Source organism: Haliotis asinina, chromosome 3 (assembly GCF_037392515.1).
Source record: "Haliotis asinina isolate JCU_RB_2024 chromosome 3, JCU_Hal_asi_v2, whole genome shotgun sequence".
Taxonomy (NCBI): Eukaryota; Metazoa; Mollusca; class Gastropoda; order Lepetellida; family Haliotidae; genus Haliotis; species Haliotis asinina.
Window position 1 is genome coordinate 15,784,558 of NC_090282.1, and position 18,650 is coordinate 15,803,207.

The window sequence follows — 18,650 nt, forward strand, 5'->3', positions numbered from 1 at the left end:
CTTATTGTTGTTATCAAACTTCATTCATTAGGTAATGATGGTATCATTTAATTTCTTTGTGTGTACAAGTTCTTTGCCTCACTGAGCAATGGAATAACCTAGTAGTTAAAGCGTTCACTCGTTATGCTGAAGATTTGGGTTCGATTCCCTACTCGAGCAAAATGTGTGAAGCCCATTCTTGTGCCCTTTGGTGAGATATTGTAAGAATATGGCTAAAAGTGATGTAGAGCTGAACTCGCTCACTCTTTGCCATGTACATTCATATTACAAAAAGAGAGTCATCTGATGTGTATGTCAGAGCACAGCAAACACTTAGAAGTTACATGAATAGCACTTTTAGGTTTACACTAAACAGTGTTAAAAGGCATCTAAAACTTAAAACAGTGACTCGATTATCCTGTATGTATTCTTTTAGTTGAATGTTCAGCTATTCTTGGTGACATCTTGTATCCTAAGTTCTGGAAAGTTTCATGCTCACATCTTGCAAAATGGAAAGATCTCCATCAGGGTATACATGTATACATGTAACACAGTTTTGTGTCTGAACATAATAAGTACCCTTTACACTGAGAGAATAAACTTTGTTTTCAAATTTGTCAAGAAATATGCTTTCATAAACTGAATGCTTTTCAGTCTGCCATATTCCTATTTTGAGGGGAAACCCTTATTTGAATTAACTGCCCTTCACATGAAAAGCAGTCATTGTTAACATGCTGCTTGTGTTAGCTGCTATATAAACCAGAAAGGTAGCATATATTCCCACTTAAAACTAAGGCAAGATATTCAGACAGGAAATTAGGGGTTTGAGAAGGGGGTTGCCATGTACATGGGTGGAAGATCTCTGGTTTTTTGTGACAGCTTTCAAAAGCTTCCTGGCAGCCAGTGATGTTGTATGTGCAATGTCAAAGACAAGTCATAAAAATGGTATTGACACCACCATAGCGTTCACCAAAACTGAATATTGTAAATAAAGCTGTTTTGTTTTATCTATACATATGTATATGCATGTGTGTCACTGTGACCTTGTCACTACCTTCAAAGGATCTTAGGGCTTCCTAGAATTACACCACCCAGAAAGACCTATCTCCCAAAGTTCAAAGGTCCATAAAAATGTTGATACTGACCCATGAAGATTTGGGTTAAATGGTCTTCAGTAACAAATGCTTTGTCACAAGAGGTGACTTACAGAATTGAATGGTCAGACTTGCTGACTTGGTTGACACCCAGTTATGTAGACTGATGTCCATCACTGGATTGTCTTTTCCAAATTTGATTATTTACAAGCCATCACCCTACAGCTAGTATACTGCTGCAGGCTGCATCACCAACCAGCCAACAAACCCAATTCTTGTTATTCCAGTCTGCTACAGGATACCCTGTACTCCTGTCTTCTTCAAAAGTGTCTGGGTAATCTGAGGTGACATACATTTATAAGAAAAGACAAAAGGCAAATATCATTCAAAGCTTTATTGCTAAGGAATGAGACCATGTTTATAAAAAAAAAACGGTTTAACAATTACGTGGAAAGGTCCCTCCGGAAATATGATGATAGGTCAATGGCAAGCATTTCATCTACAGGTTATACGAAGCAGCCTATGTACAGATTAATATATACACAACCAGATATACACAGGGCAAAGACACTGTAGCTGCCAAGAGGACCAATGAGAAAAATGGCAGGTGTCAAGAAATCCTTACCTCTCCACAAAGTGTCAAAATTACCTGAAAGAAAAACATAGGACACACCTTCAATTTTTCATATTAATTAAAAGCAGATATTAATATCTACTACATTTCTGACATTTTAGTGTGTCCCAATGGATTTATTGAAAATTTTATTCATTGGTATCATTGTTGACATGGCAACTGGTAGTTGTGCACCTGCGATGCTGGTTCTACAAACTGCATACCTTGTAAACAAGCTTCACATAGAGCAGGCCTAAAGAGCAGTAAAACACTACAAACAAGCCAGCCTAGCTAAATGCTCAGTCACGTGCTGGCTACCAGCGTAAAGCTAAGGTTTTAGCAACATAAGAAAATTATAACAATTACATTCAATATTGGTGTTACATAAATTTCTTCCTTGATGACATTTTTGTTTTTAAGGAAAATCATTTTCCAATGTGAACATTTTGATGCATAAATTATCTTAATAACCAAACTTAATGACTTAACAATAACCACATTTTGAAGTTTCATGCTGGAATTCATTGGAATGTAACTGTGATATGATTTCTAAGTTCTTCCTGGTGTTATGTACAATACATATGAGTAATCTACACAGGAAAAATGAAAGTGACATTGCACAATGCAGGATACACAAATGGCTAACATGGTATTAATGTACAAGTAAAAAATGATTTTGCCATCCTATGGGCTAACACCTTTCGCACGTGTAAGGAAGTATAAAATAAATAACTTTTTATTTACACGGAGGGTATTCAGTTAACCAGGATGGCAGTTCATATAAAACAACATTTCATATAAAATTCACTTAAAAGTGACTAAACATGTAAACAATTTGAAACAACTCGAACATTTGGTTGTCCTCTATGTTCATCAAACCATTACAGGACACATACTCAATGTCATAAAATCATTAAAGACAATAAAGGAAATTGTTTTGCATAAAACATACAAGGCTAGTGGGAAATTACCAAAACCTGAATTAACAAAGGAAATTACAAAAACACACAACTACTGTGAGCATATTTTTACTGGAGCAGTAAATAAGTATGAAAGATAAATATTATCACTTACACAACACAAATTAAACTATGTAAAACAACATTACGAATGAACTGCACATACAACATTACTATTTAAATAATATCGGCACAGTGAAAATGGTGACCACACGACTCTGCCTACAAAATGTTAGTTGTCACTTACGAATAGTATGACAGACGAATTTCAAAACAAATAAAACTTAAATATTCTTATTGTTATTACAGAAAAAAGAATCCATTGCCACGATGTACATAAATTTTGATGCATAATTAGCATAGATTGAATGAATGACTACAACCGATATTTTGAGTCAACATAAGTGCACTTTTCTTCCATTACACTGCTCATCCACAACGATCAAATTCAGCAAATGATAAATGGACAAGCATGTTTGTTCAAGAACGCAGCATGTTGGTAAATTTTCTTGAAACATTACATACATTACATGGTCAATGCACACTGTATGATGTATGATCGCATTTAACACCATCCAGTCTTTGAACATATGTAAATACATTTGGATTTAACTTCTTCACTGACACAACCAAGCCATTCAGAACACACATGTATAGCATGTAACCATAAAAATATTTAAAAAAAAAACCAAAAAAAAAAAACCCCGACAACTGTAGTAACAAAAAAAACCCAACAGTTGAGTGGAATGGGAACTTTTCAAGCAAGTTAAACTGGAATACTGATAACATGAAATCTCACAAAATTTGACAAATCCAACGGGAATGTTTCCGATTACCATGTAATGCCTCAAAATTGCACAAATATACAGATGATATAAAAATATACTTTGTTCCCATAAAAATAGCTTTTATGGTTTCCAAATCAACATTTTACTTCTTAAAGGTGGTAAATTAAATGTGATGATTCCTTGCAAGTACTTAGAAATACTTCAGCTGACGATTCGTTTGAAGACCAAGTACACCAGAGCACCATATGAACCTACCCATCGGACCAGTGTTGTGCTCCAGGCATTCACCAGAGTGTTAGTTACAAACACTTTGAGCATGGGGCTCATCAAGTTAATACTACACACACTTTCAGCTACAATAAGATCGCTAACAAGATACCACATCACCAACATCAGATTCAATTCAAATATAAACAATATTTCATTAATGTTAGCTGGAAAGTTCCAGGAAAGTCATCTAACTTTATGTGGATTATAATATTTTACTTACGCATACGAAAGACAACGAGGGTCATATACCTGTTCAAACCTAATGTTTGCTGCTAGGAGATATAACACTGTAAACTTAATAGCACCCCAGCAATAAAAGACAAGTGTACTTCCTTTGGACTAAAATCATACATCATAGTAGTAACTTACTTTGTACGATATTAGGATGAGTAAATATCTTGCTTCCTGCAAGGTGATACCATAGAAAATCAAAGGTTCTTGTACATGTTTCATATGGTGAAAAAAATACCAGGAATGTCAAGTAAGAATATCAGAGGTTACCCTGTTGCCTTATATCTTCTAATTCTTTTCAATACCATCTCAAAAACCACAATACTATATTTTGTACCATTCTTTTGGAATCTGAAGAGTGTAGCACAGAGAGACTAGAAACAGAACCTAGGTAGTCCTAATGCTAACACTGTAACCATGGTAACAAAAGTTAATATTACACTCCCTTCACAAATGAAAGTCCATCTCCGCAAACTAATGGTAATACATCTCATCTCCTTTTTCCTGAATAGGACCGCTGTAAATCAGGCCAAGATGTGTGCGTAGGCAGCACAGAAAGGACTGCAGAGCCTTCAGGCACTGATCAGGCGAGCTTGCCCTATTTGCAATTGTATCTGCATAAATGATTCATGCTGCCTGCTGCTTTAGAGGAAGGTTAGCCAAACCAACACGCTCAATAAATCCAAAACATTACCTTAATAATTTATAACGTGATCATTTCATTTATCTATGCCAAATCTTAAGTTAAACGTATTTCATAAAAGCTGTTTTTACCTCTCTAGACCTAAAAAAAGTAGCACTGACTGTGACATTTGAACAATATCAAGATACTATTGTCCGTCTTGTGTTAACACAGCTAACATCAAGCCTTAGATCCAGATGCTAGGGCAATCTTCTGCCTGCTATATCTGGGACTCAGTGGCGTGGTTCAGAGGCATTGGGCTCTGTGTCACTTGTGGTGTTTTGTTTTTGGATGAGTATTGTCCAATAAATGATCCATCTTCATTGAACTTGGTGGTATCAAAATCACCACCTCCGTACTCCATGAGAGACTCATCATCATCCCCCATGTCCATGTCATCACCATAGTCAAAGTTTGGGTTCAGCCCTCCAGGCTTCTTACTGGGGAAATCGTCATCACCACTGAAGAGAAAATCAAGTGTTTTTATACTGATACCTATGCATGTTTATTTCATAAGATTTTTATGTATTCTCCAGATACTGGAACTGATTCAACTTATTTTCACAATTAACTCAACAAATACTATTACCTGGGTACACAAAACTCTACTTGACACAGAACTGAGAAATACATGTCTTTGGATTTAAGTGCCCTTGTATATATCATGATTTAGTCTTTCAACGAGTCATGTAATATGTAGGTTTGAACAATGAATCTTAGCTGGATAAAGAAAGGTGCAATGAAACATAAATAAGTGAACTTACGGGGCACGAGACAAGTCATGGAAGCCACTGTCAGCAAGATCTTTCTCTGGGTCGATATCATTAGCTCTTTCTTTCTTGTCCACTAGAAAATAAAAAGGTCTTACCATGAGATCACAGATATCAGCATCAAGATACCCATGAGATACCCATTATTTGGCTACAAGAAATTGGATTGGTTGTTTAACATCACATTCAGAAATATTCCAGGTATATGATGGCAGTCTATAAATAATCAAGTGTGGACCAGACAATCTGATGATCAACAGCATCAGCATTAATCTATGTGTTTGGGATACGATGACATATCAACCAAGTCAGCTAGCCAGACAATCTTATCCTGTTAGTTCGCTCTTATGACAGTCATGGGTTGCTGAAGATCAGTTTTAAAATGAATTTCCATATGTCCATTACATAGAGAATGAATACTGCCTCCACAGCAGCCAACAGAATTAAAACTGATGATATGACCTTGCAAACAGGAAACACTGTGATTTCATCAACTTTTACTGAGACCAACAACAGGATACAGAGACGAAATGGTCTCAGACCTCTCATAACTATGACCCAAAACTAACAGAAACACAATGTCACACATCACAATCTCATAGTGAATTAGTATGGTTTACCGCCGCTGTAGCAATATTCTAGCAATATCACAGTGGGGCAAATACACAACATGTTGTGAACTGCAAAATATACTGACCACTAGTGAGTATGGGGGCATCTTCTACTGGCAGACAAGGATAGGTTGAGCACCTACTTGACACCTGACCCGTATTATCATGTATCAGTGCCACCCACTGGCGCTTTCCATTGTGAGCACGTTCACTATTCTACGTCTGCTCTCCCTTTCACAAACAACCAGGTTTGCACACTGCTGTGAACCTCTCACTTCTCGTGAATGCATTTTCTGTGCTGGTCCAACTTATTTTTGTTTGCCAATAAGGAAGAATCCTTCCTGTTCACTGGAATGCAAGCATTGATATTGGAAGGTTTACTCACATGGATAGGTTCCCTCCTGTCGCTTCCTGTTACAGATGATGGTGATAAGGATGATGACGATGATAAGGATTATGAGAGCAACGATGAGGGCAATCCACCACAGATCCATTCCTGCAGCTACTACTTGTCCAGGCTCTAAAACACAAGACACAGTATTAGGGTGCTTCAAAATACTCTAACATGCCGTTTCTTGACAGTATCTCTTTGACAATATACAGTAACTTAAACATACTACACATACAAAATAACATGACAACACAAGTTAATTGTTAAGAACTTACACCATTCTTCAGAAATGCTCATTTGTAGGTGTAAATGGTCTAGTGCAATTTACTGATGTTAAAACCCTTCATGGCAAAATAAAATAAAAGCTCAAAGGAGTGATAACGTAAAAAACTCATGTTACTTGGCTTCATGCTATGGGTCATAATCAACGTATAACATTCTTGGTTAGGGTCAACTGACTTCATGAATGGCACAAATCCATTTTGAGAGGAAGTATTTTCTTATGCATTATTTTTTTCTATTCATCTGAAAATATTTGAACAATGTAAATATATGTAGCCAAATACAGCTGTTGGAGTGAAGTTGAAGATTAAAAAGGTGGAAATGTTGAATGATTGCAAAATGAGGTCAATGTGAAAGAAGGTACTGGAAAATATGGGATTTAAAAAAAAATGGATTAAACTGAAATATGCCATTTATGAGTTCTCTCATTTTTCATTCTAAAGAGCATCAGAGTCGAAACCTTTAAAAACAAAAAGAACAAAAAAAAAACCAACAAAAAGAAATAGCTTGAGAACCAAGAATACCCACATCCTCCCAGTAACATACCATGATACAGTAGATTCTGTGTATCCCATGTCAAGAATTTCCCTTTTACATTTAAAGTTCAATTACTTCAACAAAACATCTATTTGTTTCGCTTAAATTTCATTATATTTTGAAATGGTTTGTCCTGTGACTAATTCTTGACAACCATTACAATTGCAATCACAACTCAGACATCTCATATACAACTTTTGTAAAATATTATGTGTATTTCCTTACCCTATTAAACCAAGTTGCATTACACATGTGTTTTACTCAATATATGGCATTGATTGTTAAGAAATGACTTTCATTGGAAAAGTGGATGGCTTCTGACAATAAGAATACTGTTGTGAGAAAAGATCCGATCCACTTGGCTGAGTGAAATCTAGGACAGGATTTATCACAACAAATGACAGGTGCCAGTGAATATCTACAACTGCATACAGAAATGTACTAAGAACCAAATACATAAATCATTGCATGTGCCATAAATTGACATAACTGTGGACACAAATAAGAAATATAGTCACTCACCATTATTTTCATTAATTAAAAAAAAATATGTTGTCAATGAAAAACTCAAAACATTTTTAAAGATCAACCGGGCAAAATAATATCAAAATAAAATATGATAGAGATTTTTATGAACCTATCTAGTACATACATTGAACATGCCTCACATGACAACATTTCAGCCGCCATCGATTTTCATTAAGACCATCCCTAGCTACAATAGTCTAAGTTAAGCCTAAGATATGGTGGACACACATCAGCAGTTTCGGGTTTCCTTGCTCAAAGGAACTCCGTTGTTAATGGCTATTAACCTATGATACCCTACACAATTTCGCCTCTCACATTATCCTAGTAACAGCCTGTTTACATGTGTCATATTTACTACTTACCTATAACAGGAAGCTCTGTCACAATAACATCAATAGCAACAGTCTTGGTTTCAAAGGGATGGTAGAGGTCTCTGTAGTATGTCCCATTTATCTTGTCATAGTCCTCATCACTGAGACCAGTTGTGTTGATGTATGCTGTATGGGTTGTTTCATTGTAAATAACATGTGGGGGACTTGTCAACTCATATGTCTTGTTGCCGAACCGCCATCTATACTTCAGAACATAACCAGGATCCGTTTTTCCAGTCACTGTCAAATTGACTATATCACCTTTTGTAATTTCTTGCCTCAGTGAAGGCTCTGACAAGATGACAATGGGTTCTGAAAAATAGTACGTTTAAAATCATCATTATTGCCTGATGAATGATATGTGTCAAGAAAATGATGAAGATGTTTTTAACAGGTGGTGTTACCTGCACAATTCCATGTTGACTATATTTACTGATATTCATTATCAACAAAACATCCCCATGCTTGAAATGGTCACACGAAAAACCTTATTTTCAGTCCCACAGGCACAGCATCAGCTGACATAATCACAGTCAATGCCATATCCTACAAGAAATGCCCATTGTCTTTTCATCAGGCATCAGACTAAATATTCACCATTGCTCCCACAAAACCATATGGTCTTAGAAACATGACAGTAATCAGGTCTGAACCCAGTATTGATAGGATTCTGGCACAACCGAAGATTGGTTTGTTGTTTAACGAAACACTCTGCAATTTTCCAACTATACAGCAGTCTGTTACAATCAAGTTTGGACCATGCAATCCAGTGATCAACAGCATGAGCATTGATATAAGCACCTGGGATATGATGTCTCAACCAAGTCAGCGAGTCGGACCACCTGATCTCTTTAAACACCTCTTATGACAAGCATGGGTGCTGTTCTGAAGACATATTCTGAAGAATGTGGATCTTAACTGGAGGACATATCTCTGCAACTCTGTACAATGCGCATAAGGATGATGGCAAAGATTTCATATGGTGCTAAATACTTACCAATAACATTGAGACAGGCATCACCAAATTCATATCCAATGTTGTTACTGACATTACACTGGAAGCACATGATATCAGTTGTCTTGGACAAATTCTTGATTGTTAATACCCTTGCATTGTCACTGAACTCATATTTTGGACTATCTGAAAAAAAAAAGCTCATCAATGCAAATTATATCTTACAACTATGGCACATCTCACATATCTAAAAGTATGTGATTGTGATAGATTAAGGAATGAGCGAGTGAGTTTAGTTTTTCACCACGCTGAGCAATATTCCAGCTATGTGGCAGTGGTCTCTAAATAATCAAGTCTGGACCACACAATTCAGTCATCAACAGCATGAGCATCAATATATACTACTGGGAACTGAGACTAAGGAGGGTGTCAACATATAATGGATAGTGCTTTTCATGCAATACACAATCTCATCATCACAATCCAATGAACATGCAAATGAGGTAACCTTGCAGGTGGTTTAACAAGCTCTATATTACCGAATGCCAATGAGATCAAAAGGGATTGACTAACATTCGTAACTTAAGATATTTGTATCCAGATGTGTGGATATTTCTGTAAGTAAATGCTACAACAGACCATTTGGGTAATAATATAAAATACTTACTGACTCTTGCATTGTGTTTAACAATTTTAACAACAGAGTTTGTCAACAATTACTTTAAATGAACAACCCCAATTCTTGTTGGTTCACTGTTTAATGCTGCACTTTGTAGTGACATTCCGATGATCAAAAATAATTAAAAAATCAATTGAAAGAAGTATGAAAAATAACTATCAATTGTAAAAAAAACATGTTTTCAAGTAATCAAAATTGTGTTGCTTTAGAATAACTCACTTGAATGAAGCAAACTAACAATTTAATTCAATCTAGACAATAAAGTGATAAACAGCATGTGCATCTATCTATGCAATCAATGATCCTGTTAGTTGTCTCATGCAACAAGCATGGGTTATTGAAGATCAGTTCCAACCTTGATCTTCATCAGTCCCAATTTTAATAATTCAATGAGTGAGATGTCATGATACTGAAATTATTACAATGAATACCCTTGAATGATATCACACTTACTAATAAACTGATATGTATGAAACACAGAAACTTAGTGAATACTCTCAATATTACACACATCATAAAACTGACATTTGCACTATCAATAAAATTGAAAATTAAGTGAGGGAGTAACATTTAAGCAATATCATGGCAGGGGACACCAGAAACGGACTTCACACATAGTACCCATGTGGGGAATTGAATGCAGGTTTTCACCAAATAAATAATTAAACCACAAGGATGCCTCACCACCTCTGCAAACTAAGGAGAGCCCTGGTATCTATTGTATTTGAATAATCACAAGAATCTCTTGTATCTCAAACCTAATCTTGAACAGCACTGACAAGAGGCTTGGAATAAATGAGCCTGAAGATGCGCCTGTTATGTATAAACTTACTCTGAATGGGCATTGGTTTTCCATTCCTGAACCATACAGGAGGACCAAGTGCAGTTTCACCCTTAGCAGGTCTAGCGATGCACGTGAATACAGCATCTCTATTTTCTGGGAGAGTCTGAGAACTGAGTGCCTTAACCCAGATAGGGCCCGCTGAAACAAAACAAGAAGGTGAACAACAGGTATGGTGTTTTACACAGCTTTTAGCTCCAAGCAAAATAACACCCAAGGACACCTGAAATCAAACAATATTTGCTATGTGTATACCTTAGAATAATCCAGTATATATACAATTACTATAAATTCCTTATGCCCCATCCATATCCATCCTCGATATCTCCAGGAAATACGTTCCAATAAGTCTGCACTATGCCCTCGACGCATCTACAGGTCTGCCCGATAATTTTGTTACCTCCTTTTGCTGGCTTCGCGTTCTCACAATAGCCAATCAGCTAGCCTTCGTTATAACTGAGCTTGCCAGTGTCAAGAAAGGTAGCAGTCGCGAAAGTTTGCTCACAGTGCGACTCAGATTTGGGGGAAATCATACAGACATATTTTTAGGTCCGGAACTTTTAAAAAAAAAAAATGTGTATGTGCAAAAACTCCTTCTACCTCTTTCAGAGAACCTATGCATGGTTTGCTTTGCCAAGTTTAATTGATTAGGTAATTTGAAAAGCAAAGCAAGTTGTGATTGGTTCGTTCAACTTCCCAGGGTAGACACCTGACTGAATAAAAAGCCAGCTAAGGGAGGTAATAAATTTATCGGGCTGAGCAGTGGATGCATCCAGGGTATAGTAGAGACTTGTCGGAACGTATACCCTGGAGATATCGAGGATGAACCATATCATGAAATCTTCAGATTTATCTACAGACTTCCATTTCATTGCCAACAATTTCAATATTGAGATGCAAACAATATTCACCATAGCAATGCAACAGTGATTGTGCAAGGCGTCACAATACCCCGTCTTTCTACCAACAAACCTTAGCGGTTAGTTAAATGGGTTCCACTGTAACAAGTTCAGTAGTCAGTAAAACAGTCTGTCATACAGACCCTGATTCAAATATATCCAAGTCTAGATTTCCACAGCTTCACAAAATGAAAAAGATGAAAGTCTCAGAGCTCCTATTCATTTTGTGTATTTTTCTGGAACTAGTTCTCTGTAAAAGTAACGTTAAGACAGGGGAGGACTGATTGTTGCTTACAGAACCTAGTTATCATCAGGTAAGCCATTTGTTTGATTTACTTGAAAAGGATTGCACCTGTGAACAAAGTAACTGTAGTTGGTAACAAGAAGCATGTGAAATGGATCACCGAGCAATAAGGCTTACATCCTACACCAGCAATATGGAAGACCTGACAACTGATGCAATATAAGACTTATTAACTCCTACAAGTTGGTTGAAATTGATCATTGAAACTTAGGGGCAAACAGCATCCAAACAAAGAACACTTGCCATAAATGGGATGAAAACAACTGCTCTGTTCCAAACAGTGCATTTATTGTTTTTCAAACTGGTTTCAATCACAAGTTGAGTTACAGGATATTCAAGGAGTTCACTTCTGTAGAAATAAATTTATATGGTAACTTCCCTGGTGGCCCATAGTTCGCATAATTAAGAGAAATGTATTAGTTATTCGCATTTGCATTTGCATTTAGTTAACTCTTCACTTACACGTAATGTCCATGAACAAAGATGTTTCTGCAGATCCAGCACTATTACTTCCTTTACACTTGTACATTCCCTCATCTTCCTCTTGCACATTCTTTATTCTCAACTTGCGACCATTGGTGTCAGCCACATATTCATACTTAGCATTTGCTTTAATCTGTTTACCAGACTTGTTGTACCAGGTGATGTTTGGCACGGGACTGCAAGTAAAACATGAAACAGTAAAGAAAATATGGCATAATAACTAGCTAAGGGAAGCTCCGCACATAGGAGGGTGTCCTCAGAGCAATCTCCCTCCACTCCCAACAGCTTTGCTGTCAAGCAGTCCATAAAATGACGTTTACAATACAACTATCATAAACCAAAGTCTAAGCATAGGAGTTACCATCACCTTAAGATTGTTTAGTGGTTACAATCCACAAAATATTCATAGCACTACAAAATTTGCAAGCTTATAATAAACTATAGAGGTTTAACATTATGGTTGTAACATTATGAAATACTTTGTTAATAGGGTCCCAGGAGCCTTAAACCACTGGACACAAAGCAGCTGGTAATGGGACAAAGAAAACTAACAGTACACAACAGGGGCTAAGGTGAATTCACATTATCTCCAAGTAGGATTCTTGTACGAGTTAAAAATGTACTCCATTAACCCAACACGAACCATCCATCCAAAAGGTTTTTGTGAAAAATAACATATGCATGAAACAGCAGGAATGGCATATGAGTTGTATCTGTTCTTCCGTCAGAGTAAGGCAGGTTATGGACATGTTCTATTCAACATACAGTAAATGAAAAAAATCCACGTACTTGCCACTGAACACACATTCAAGTTCAGCATCTTGTGTTCTCAAAAATACAGCAGGATTAGTGTGAAACTGTGCTGCTGCAGGCACCTGAGGGACAGCTAAAACAAGAACAGCAACATTAGAATTAACTGCTACAGCAGTTTGAATGCACTGAATCACAGGAAAAGATGTTTACGACATATGTTCACATATGAAATGTCAATGGCATATGCATTTGAAACTTTTAGAGTGACAGGTATCATGAGCATGATAAAAAGCCTAGTTGAAGTGTGCTTTTTCTCCTTCTGCAATATCAGTGGTTATATCCATAAAATGTTCACCATGACTTTGTTGCCTCAAGTCACACTCGGCAGTATTCCACTTGCCTAAAAAAGGCATGACCAAATACTGTAAGCAGCCATCAACACCATCAGGGTACCATGACAATCAAACAGTCAAACCTGTGTTCCTGATGACCCCCTGGTCGCCTATTACAAATAGCAAAATCTGCTAGGGAGGTAACTATTCGACAGAGCTCCAGATAAGCTTTTGGCCATACTTTCAAAACTGACTGGGTGCTTCCAATTTTTGATATCCACAATATTCCTAAAATCTTTTAACCACGAAAATTTGGAGATGGAAAACTTAGGTTTAGTTTGATTGGCTTGAACTGATATGATACGCGACATGATTTTGATGTAGTTGGTAAATACGCATTGGTATTTTGACATAGCACAAAAGTAAATAGTTAGTGCTGTTTCATACCCTGGCATATATTTTTCTTGCGCACATCAACTTTTCTACAGCATATTATATGCAAATATGCAGCTTATCTGGAGCTCTGATTCTGACAAAGAATCCCTAAAGGAACCTAAATGAAATCCTATGGTTCAGTCACTTACGATCGCTAGCGGTCACTATGATGTCTTTCTCACTGCCAAGCTTGATGATGTTCAGTTTGCTGTTGAACATACCACACTTGTAAGTTTTATCACTTTGCTGGTCTTCCTTCAATGTATACATAAAATGGAGGGTACCTGAAAAGGTAGAAATATAAGCCATAGTTCTATGGGCAATGTTAAAGACTTGTTTATAACTGAAATAGTTTTATCTGTGAGATTTTGACTTGCAACAAAACAATCTTGACACAAATGAAGGATGATAGCAAACGTTGACCAATAAGAGGACTTGCTCTGACTACAGCCCCTTTTATGCTGACTTATTGTCAACCCTGCTATCGTCCTCCAATTGTGTCTTGATCATTTAGTTGAAATTCAAAACTGGCTTTCAACTGACTTGTAGAAATAATAATAACAACTGGTTGGTGTCATGAGTGATGATCAATAGGTCAATCACCCATGATTATGTTTAGATGACACATTAATTGATTGCCTGCGATGGTAGGGTAGCGATTGGCAAAGCAGGCGGGTGGGGTACACCAAAGTGTCCAGCTTTGTCTAGACATAATGTACTGTGAAGTATGTGAATGGGGGTCATGTCAAAATTTTAACATTTTTTTTAAGAAATCTGTAATCCTCGCAATGACAAGAGGGCCTGAGATCCTGGGCTCTATGCACAGGACCACACACCACCACTACTGTGAAACAAAATAAGAAAAATGCTGACCTGCCATTTGAACTTGTGAATTTGAATAGCGATGCAGTCTATTTCACCATTAAAGATCTGTGGGTATGCAAAGCGATAAACTGCTGTGAAGCATGTCAGTCTACTCTCATTCTACTTTCCTAGCCTAGGGTCTGTGTGTGTGAATATTTTATGGATAATAAGTTATGCTGTCAGCAGTAGCACCCATGTACTGAATGACATTGTAGGCACCCTCACGAGTTTGTGAACGAATGACTTCACCCTGTTTACCCAATTTAAGTGTTCTTCCAGTAGTCTACTTTACAAGATACTAGTAAATATGTGCTCGAGCAGAAACATGATGCTTCTGAACCACTGAGTGAAATGTGATTCATTTGAGATTCATCATACAGTACTTATGAATGTGTGATGATGTCACATACCTGAGTTGTCAGTGTACACCCTGTCAGAATTTTTAACATCTCCTGTTGTCTCAGTTCCAGCCACTAAGTACCACGTATATTGAGCTGTGGGGACAGATACAGGCTTGTTTTCACATTCAAGCTTCAGGTAAAACCCTTCATTAACCTTTTTTTCTTTGATCAGGGGCTCTGGCCAATCACTTCCCATCTCTGAAAATGCAGAAATAATGTTTAGCTATATAACGAATTGAACAGTATTTGTTCGTATAGGTATGTGCGTGTGTGCTTGCATCTGTGTTTATTAGGGTGTTTAATTTGTTATGGTCATGAAACAACATAACCAAACAGAAGATTAAGCCCAAGATGGGAACATAAATTAGTTTTACCCTGATAGTACATAGAAAGACAGTACATACTTGAAACTAACTGTGGATCACATTTCTTGTGCAATTACAGGAATCGGTAGCAAATAACTAATTTTAAAAATTTCCATTTGAGTTCCACTTTTTGTAAGCTTTGCCAACAAGGTGAAAATATGCATGACTTTGAAGATCCAGTACAATAAACATTTTCCCATCAAGCTGTAATACCTATTCACCTGTATTTCAAACTGAAGTACATCAGACAAACCTCTTCTGTGAACACTTACTGATTTCACGCAGCGTGATGACAGGGGACATAGCAGCTGCAATAACGCCGGTAGATATCTCGTTCTCCGCAAAACACTGGTAACTTCCTTCCTCGCGATCCGTGAAGCCGGTGATAGTCAATGTTCCAGCGATTGGATCAGAAGCAAAAGCTACACCCTCTGCCGGGTTCCCATTAAACTCCCAGCGGTATCTACAATTGAAGTAATGGAAACATTCTTGTTTGAATAACCTATACAATAAACATTAAGTACTAAAGACAGAAGAGAAAGTACTTCAGCTCACTAATTTCTTGAAAAACTGGCCCCCTATCCCATTGCTCAATGCTTCATATGAAATAACCAGTTCATGTGTTGCAAATAGACTGAAAAAGCCTTGAATACAGTTATCCATGAGAATCAAACAGGATTTATTTGTGGTTGAAGTATTAGTGAAAAGCACCCAGATGCTCTATAATTATTATTTTTTAAACTAAAAATTTCAACAAACCACATTTGCTTCTCTAAATTGACTTTGAAAAAGCTTTCAATACTTTCCCTAAAACATTTTTGATTCTGGTATTGAACAAATTTGGTTTGGGCCCAAGCATTATCAATGGGTAAAAATCTCAACCTCATATATAACACCATCAGTTACACAAAATGAAAGGCTCGAAAGGGGGATGTAGACGGGGAGATCCAATGTCACCATATTTATGAATTATTGCAGTTGAAATGTTAAGTACCATGATAATTCTAGACACAAAGGGCATAACACTTAATGATACTGAAAATGAACTAGGAGAGTATAATCACTATACTCAGTTTTTTCTAGATGGATTTAAAAAAAGTCTCAATGCAGCAATTGCAACACAAACAAATTTCACCAGATCTCAGGACTAAAAAAACATAGATACAACCGATATAAGAGGATAGGTTCATTGTCTTGCCTCCAAAGCCGTTGGCTGTTTAATCTGACCATGATGTTCCTTATTGGAGATACATTTTATCTGCTTGGAGGATATTCTATAGTAAACATACTTTTGAGGAAAATGATGTAGACCAAATCTTGACTCAATGACTTTGGTTGAACCATTTCTTTAAAACATCATATATTTTTAACAAAAAAGGTTTAGTTGCAGAATACACAGTATGCATGATATATGTGATGGAAATGGCTTTCTAAGTTTTGAAAATTTAAAACAGATACAGAATTCAGGAAACTTTCTTAGGCTATCAACACTTGATAAACACCATTCCAAATAACTGGAAACAGAACACTTACATTCCATCAACCACATATCAATAATACACAAATATATTACCTGTAATGCTAAAGGCTAAAGAACAATCTATGATGAGCTAATAAAGAATGATTTTACATCCAAGTCCTTAGAATATTGGAACAGTGTCTTTCAGTATGAGATTGAGGGGAAAGCCGTCTGTAGCCTTTACAAGAAATGTACAAATCACTAAGTTCTTAGACTTTCAATACAGATTTTAGTACACCTTCATGTGTATATTATAACATGCAACTTGAAATTGGATTTTAAAAAAAAAAAAGAAAAAAAAATTGAACAATTGTGAACATTTTGGTATTGTGACTCATCATTCAGTGAACTCACTTGAAATTACAAGAGATAACAAAATTTCAATTATTCCAATACTGAATTACATACTGGGGTTGAGGTTCCCCTTCCGCCTTGCACTGTAATACAAATGGTTCGCTATCAGTTGTGCTGACATCAAAAGTCTGCGATGCCTCTGGTGTGGTAATCTTGGGTGGTTTGTCTGGAGGAAGAACATCAATTATTTAATTCACAGTAAACCCTGTCCTCACAATAGCTGTTGAAACAACTTTGAAATCCCACATACATATATTTACTTTTCATTTTTACTTTTCATATTTTTATGCAAAGACGAGAAAATGTTTTTCCATTAAAGTTCAGTAGAGAGAGATCCACACATCATAAGTTCAACTGTCTGGTGCACTGTATACTGTATAACTTGGTGTAACCAACGACTGCACGGAGCCATCAAATGTTCATTGACACAGACAATAATTTTCATTATGATGGGGAAAATGGTAACAATAAATACGACAGCAAAATCAACATAATTAATTAGAAATGGAAGCTTTTTTACTGTAGGTAAGTTATTTGAAAGCAGAAGTAAAGCAATTGATGCAATATCTTACAGTATGGACAATTCCCTTGTTGTCATGAACAGGTCTACAAGGGAGGTAATTTAAACAACAAAATTCACAGATAATAGCAACACTATTAACTTTTCCTCTCAAAAAGAAGTTTGCAATATGTATTGCTTGAAAAGAATAAATGTGGTATATTGGCCGACTGGTAATACCATGAAGCCCTAAGTAAAGAATAAGTGTTTACAAAGCAAATCCTATGTCATAACCAGGTAACAGGTTAGCTATTGTAAAATGAAAGAATCTGGTTGTCCTTAACTTTACTTAAGTAACATGAGGTAAATCAGAGAAATGCCATTTGCTAACGTCACCAGGGTTCTACTTGTAGTTTCTGTAGTTGAACCAGGCTTACAGAAAAGTACAAGTATGGCAGTTTCCCCCACTCCATTCTTTTCCAGCAAATAGAGGAAAACAACATATGGCCACTGATTTCATATTCCCTAAAGCCATTCCAACAATGTTTAAAACTGGTTTAATGTATTCACATCTACTTCACACAAGGTATGTATAAATCAAATAAATTTAAACAGAATGATTATAAACATATGGGGAACACATTATCATGTCATCAAAATCTGAATCAAATGACATACTTTGAGATTGAACATAATGCAACAATGCAATCAGCAGCAAAGGGCCGATGACAGCCCTCGATAAGGCCATGGTCGACTGTTTCCACAGGAGAGCTTCCAGGTACTGGAACTGTTAGTGTCCTCCCTCAGCAAGAAGTTTTTTCCTGCAACGAACAAGTAGCATACCATGAATTAAATGCCATG

The 18,650-nt window shown here is 36.6% G+C and overlaps 1 protein-coding gene across 7 annotated transcripts in view; it reads right to left on the minus strand.

The window, feature by feature from the left end:
- Positions 1-1,452: 1,452 nt before the first annotated feature.
- LOC137277552 (neuroglian-like) overlaps positions 1,453-18,650 on the minus strand; it is a 43,057-nt gene continuing 25,859 nt past the window's right edge. For all 7 annotated transcript variants that reach the window (XM_067809336.1, XM_067809343.1, XM_067809344.1 and 4 more), the window contains exons 2-14: positions 18,468-18,610; positions 17,345-17,456; positions 15,690-15,880; positions 15,062-15,250; positions 13,937-14,071; positions 13,057-13,153; positions 12,247-12,443; positions 10,573-10,722; positions 9,104-9,247; positions 8,098-8,418; positions 6,383-6,517; positions 5,381-5,462; positions 1,453-5,077 (exon numbers count right to left, since the gene is read on the minus strand). In XM_067809336.1, coding sequence (XP_067665437.1) covers positions 4,837-5,077; positions 5,381-5,462; positions 6,383-6,517; positions 8,098-8,418; positions 9,104-9,247; positions 10,573-10,722; positions 12,247-12,443; positions 13,057-13,153; positions 13,937-14,071; positions 15,062-15,250; positions 15,690-15,880; positions 17,345-17,456; positions 18,468-18,537 — 2,064 coding nt within the window. In that variant the 5' untranslated portion in view covers positions 18,538-18,610 and the 3' untranslated portion in view covers positions 1,453-4,836. The remainder of the gene's footprint in view (positions 5,078-5,380; positions 5,463-6,382; positions 6,518-8,097; positions 8,419-9,103; positions 9,248-10,572; positions 10,723-12,246; positions 12,444-13,056; positions 13,154-13,936; positions 14,072-15,061; positions 15,251-15,689; positions 15,881-17,344; positions 17,457-18,467; positions 18,611-18,650) is intronic.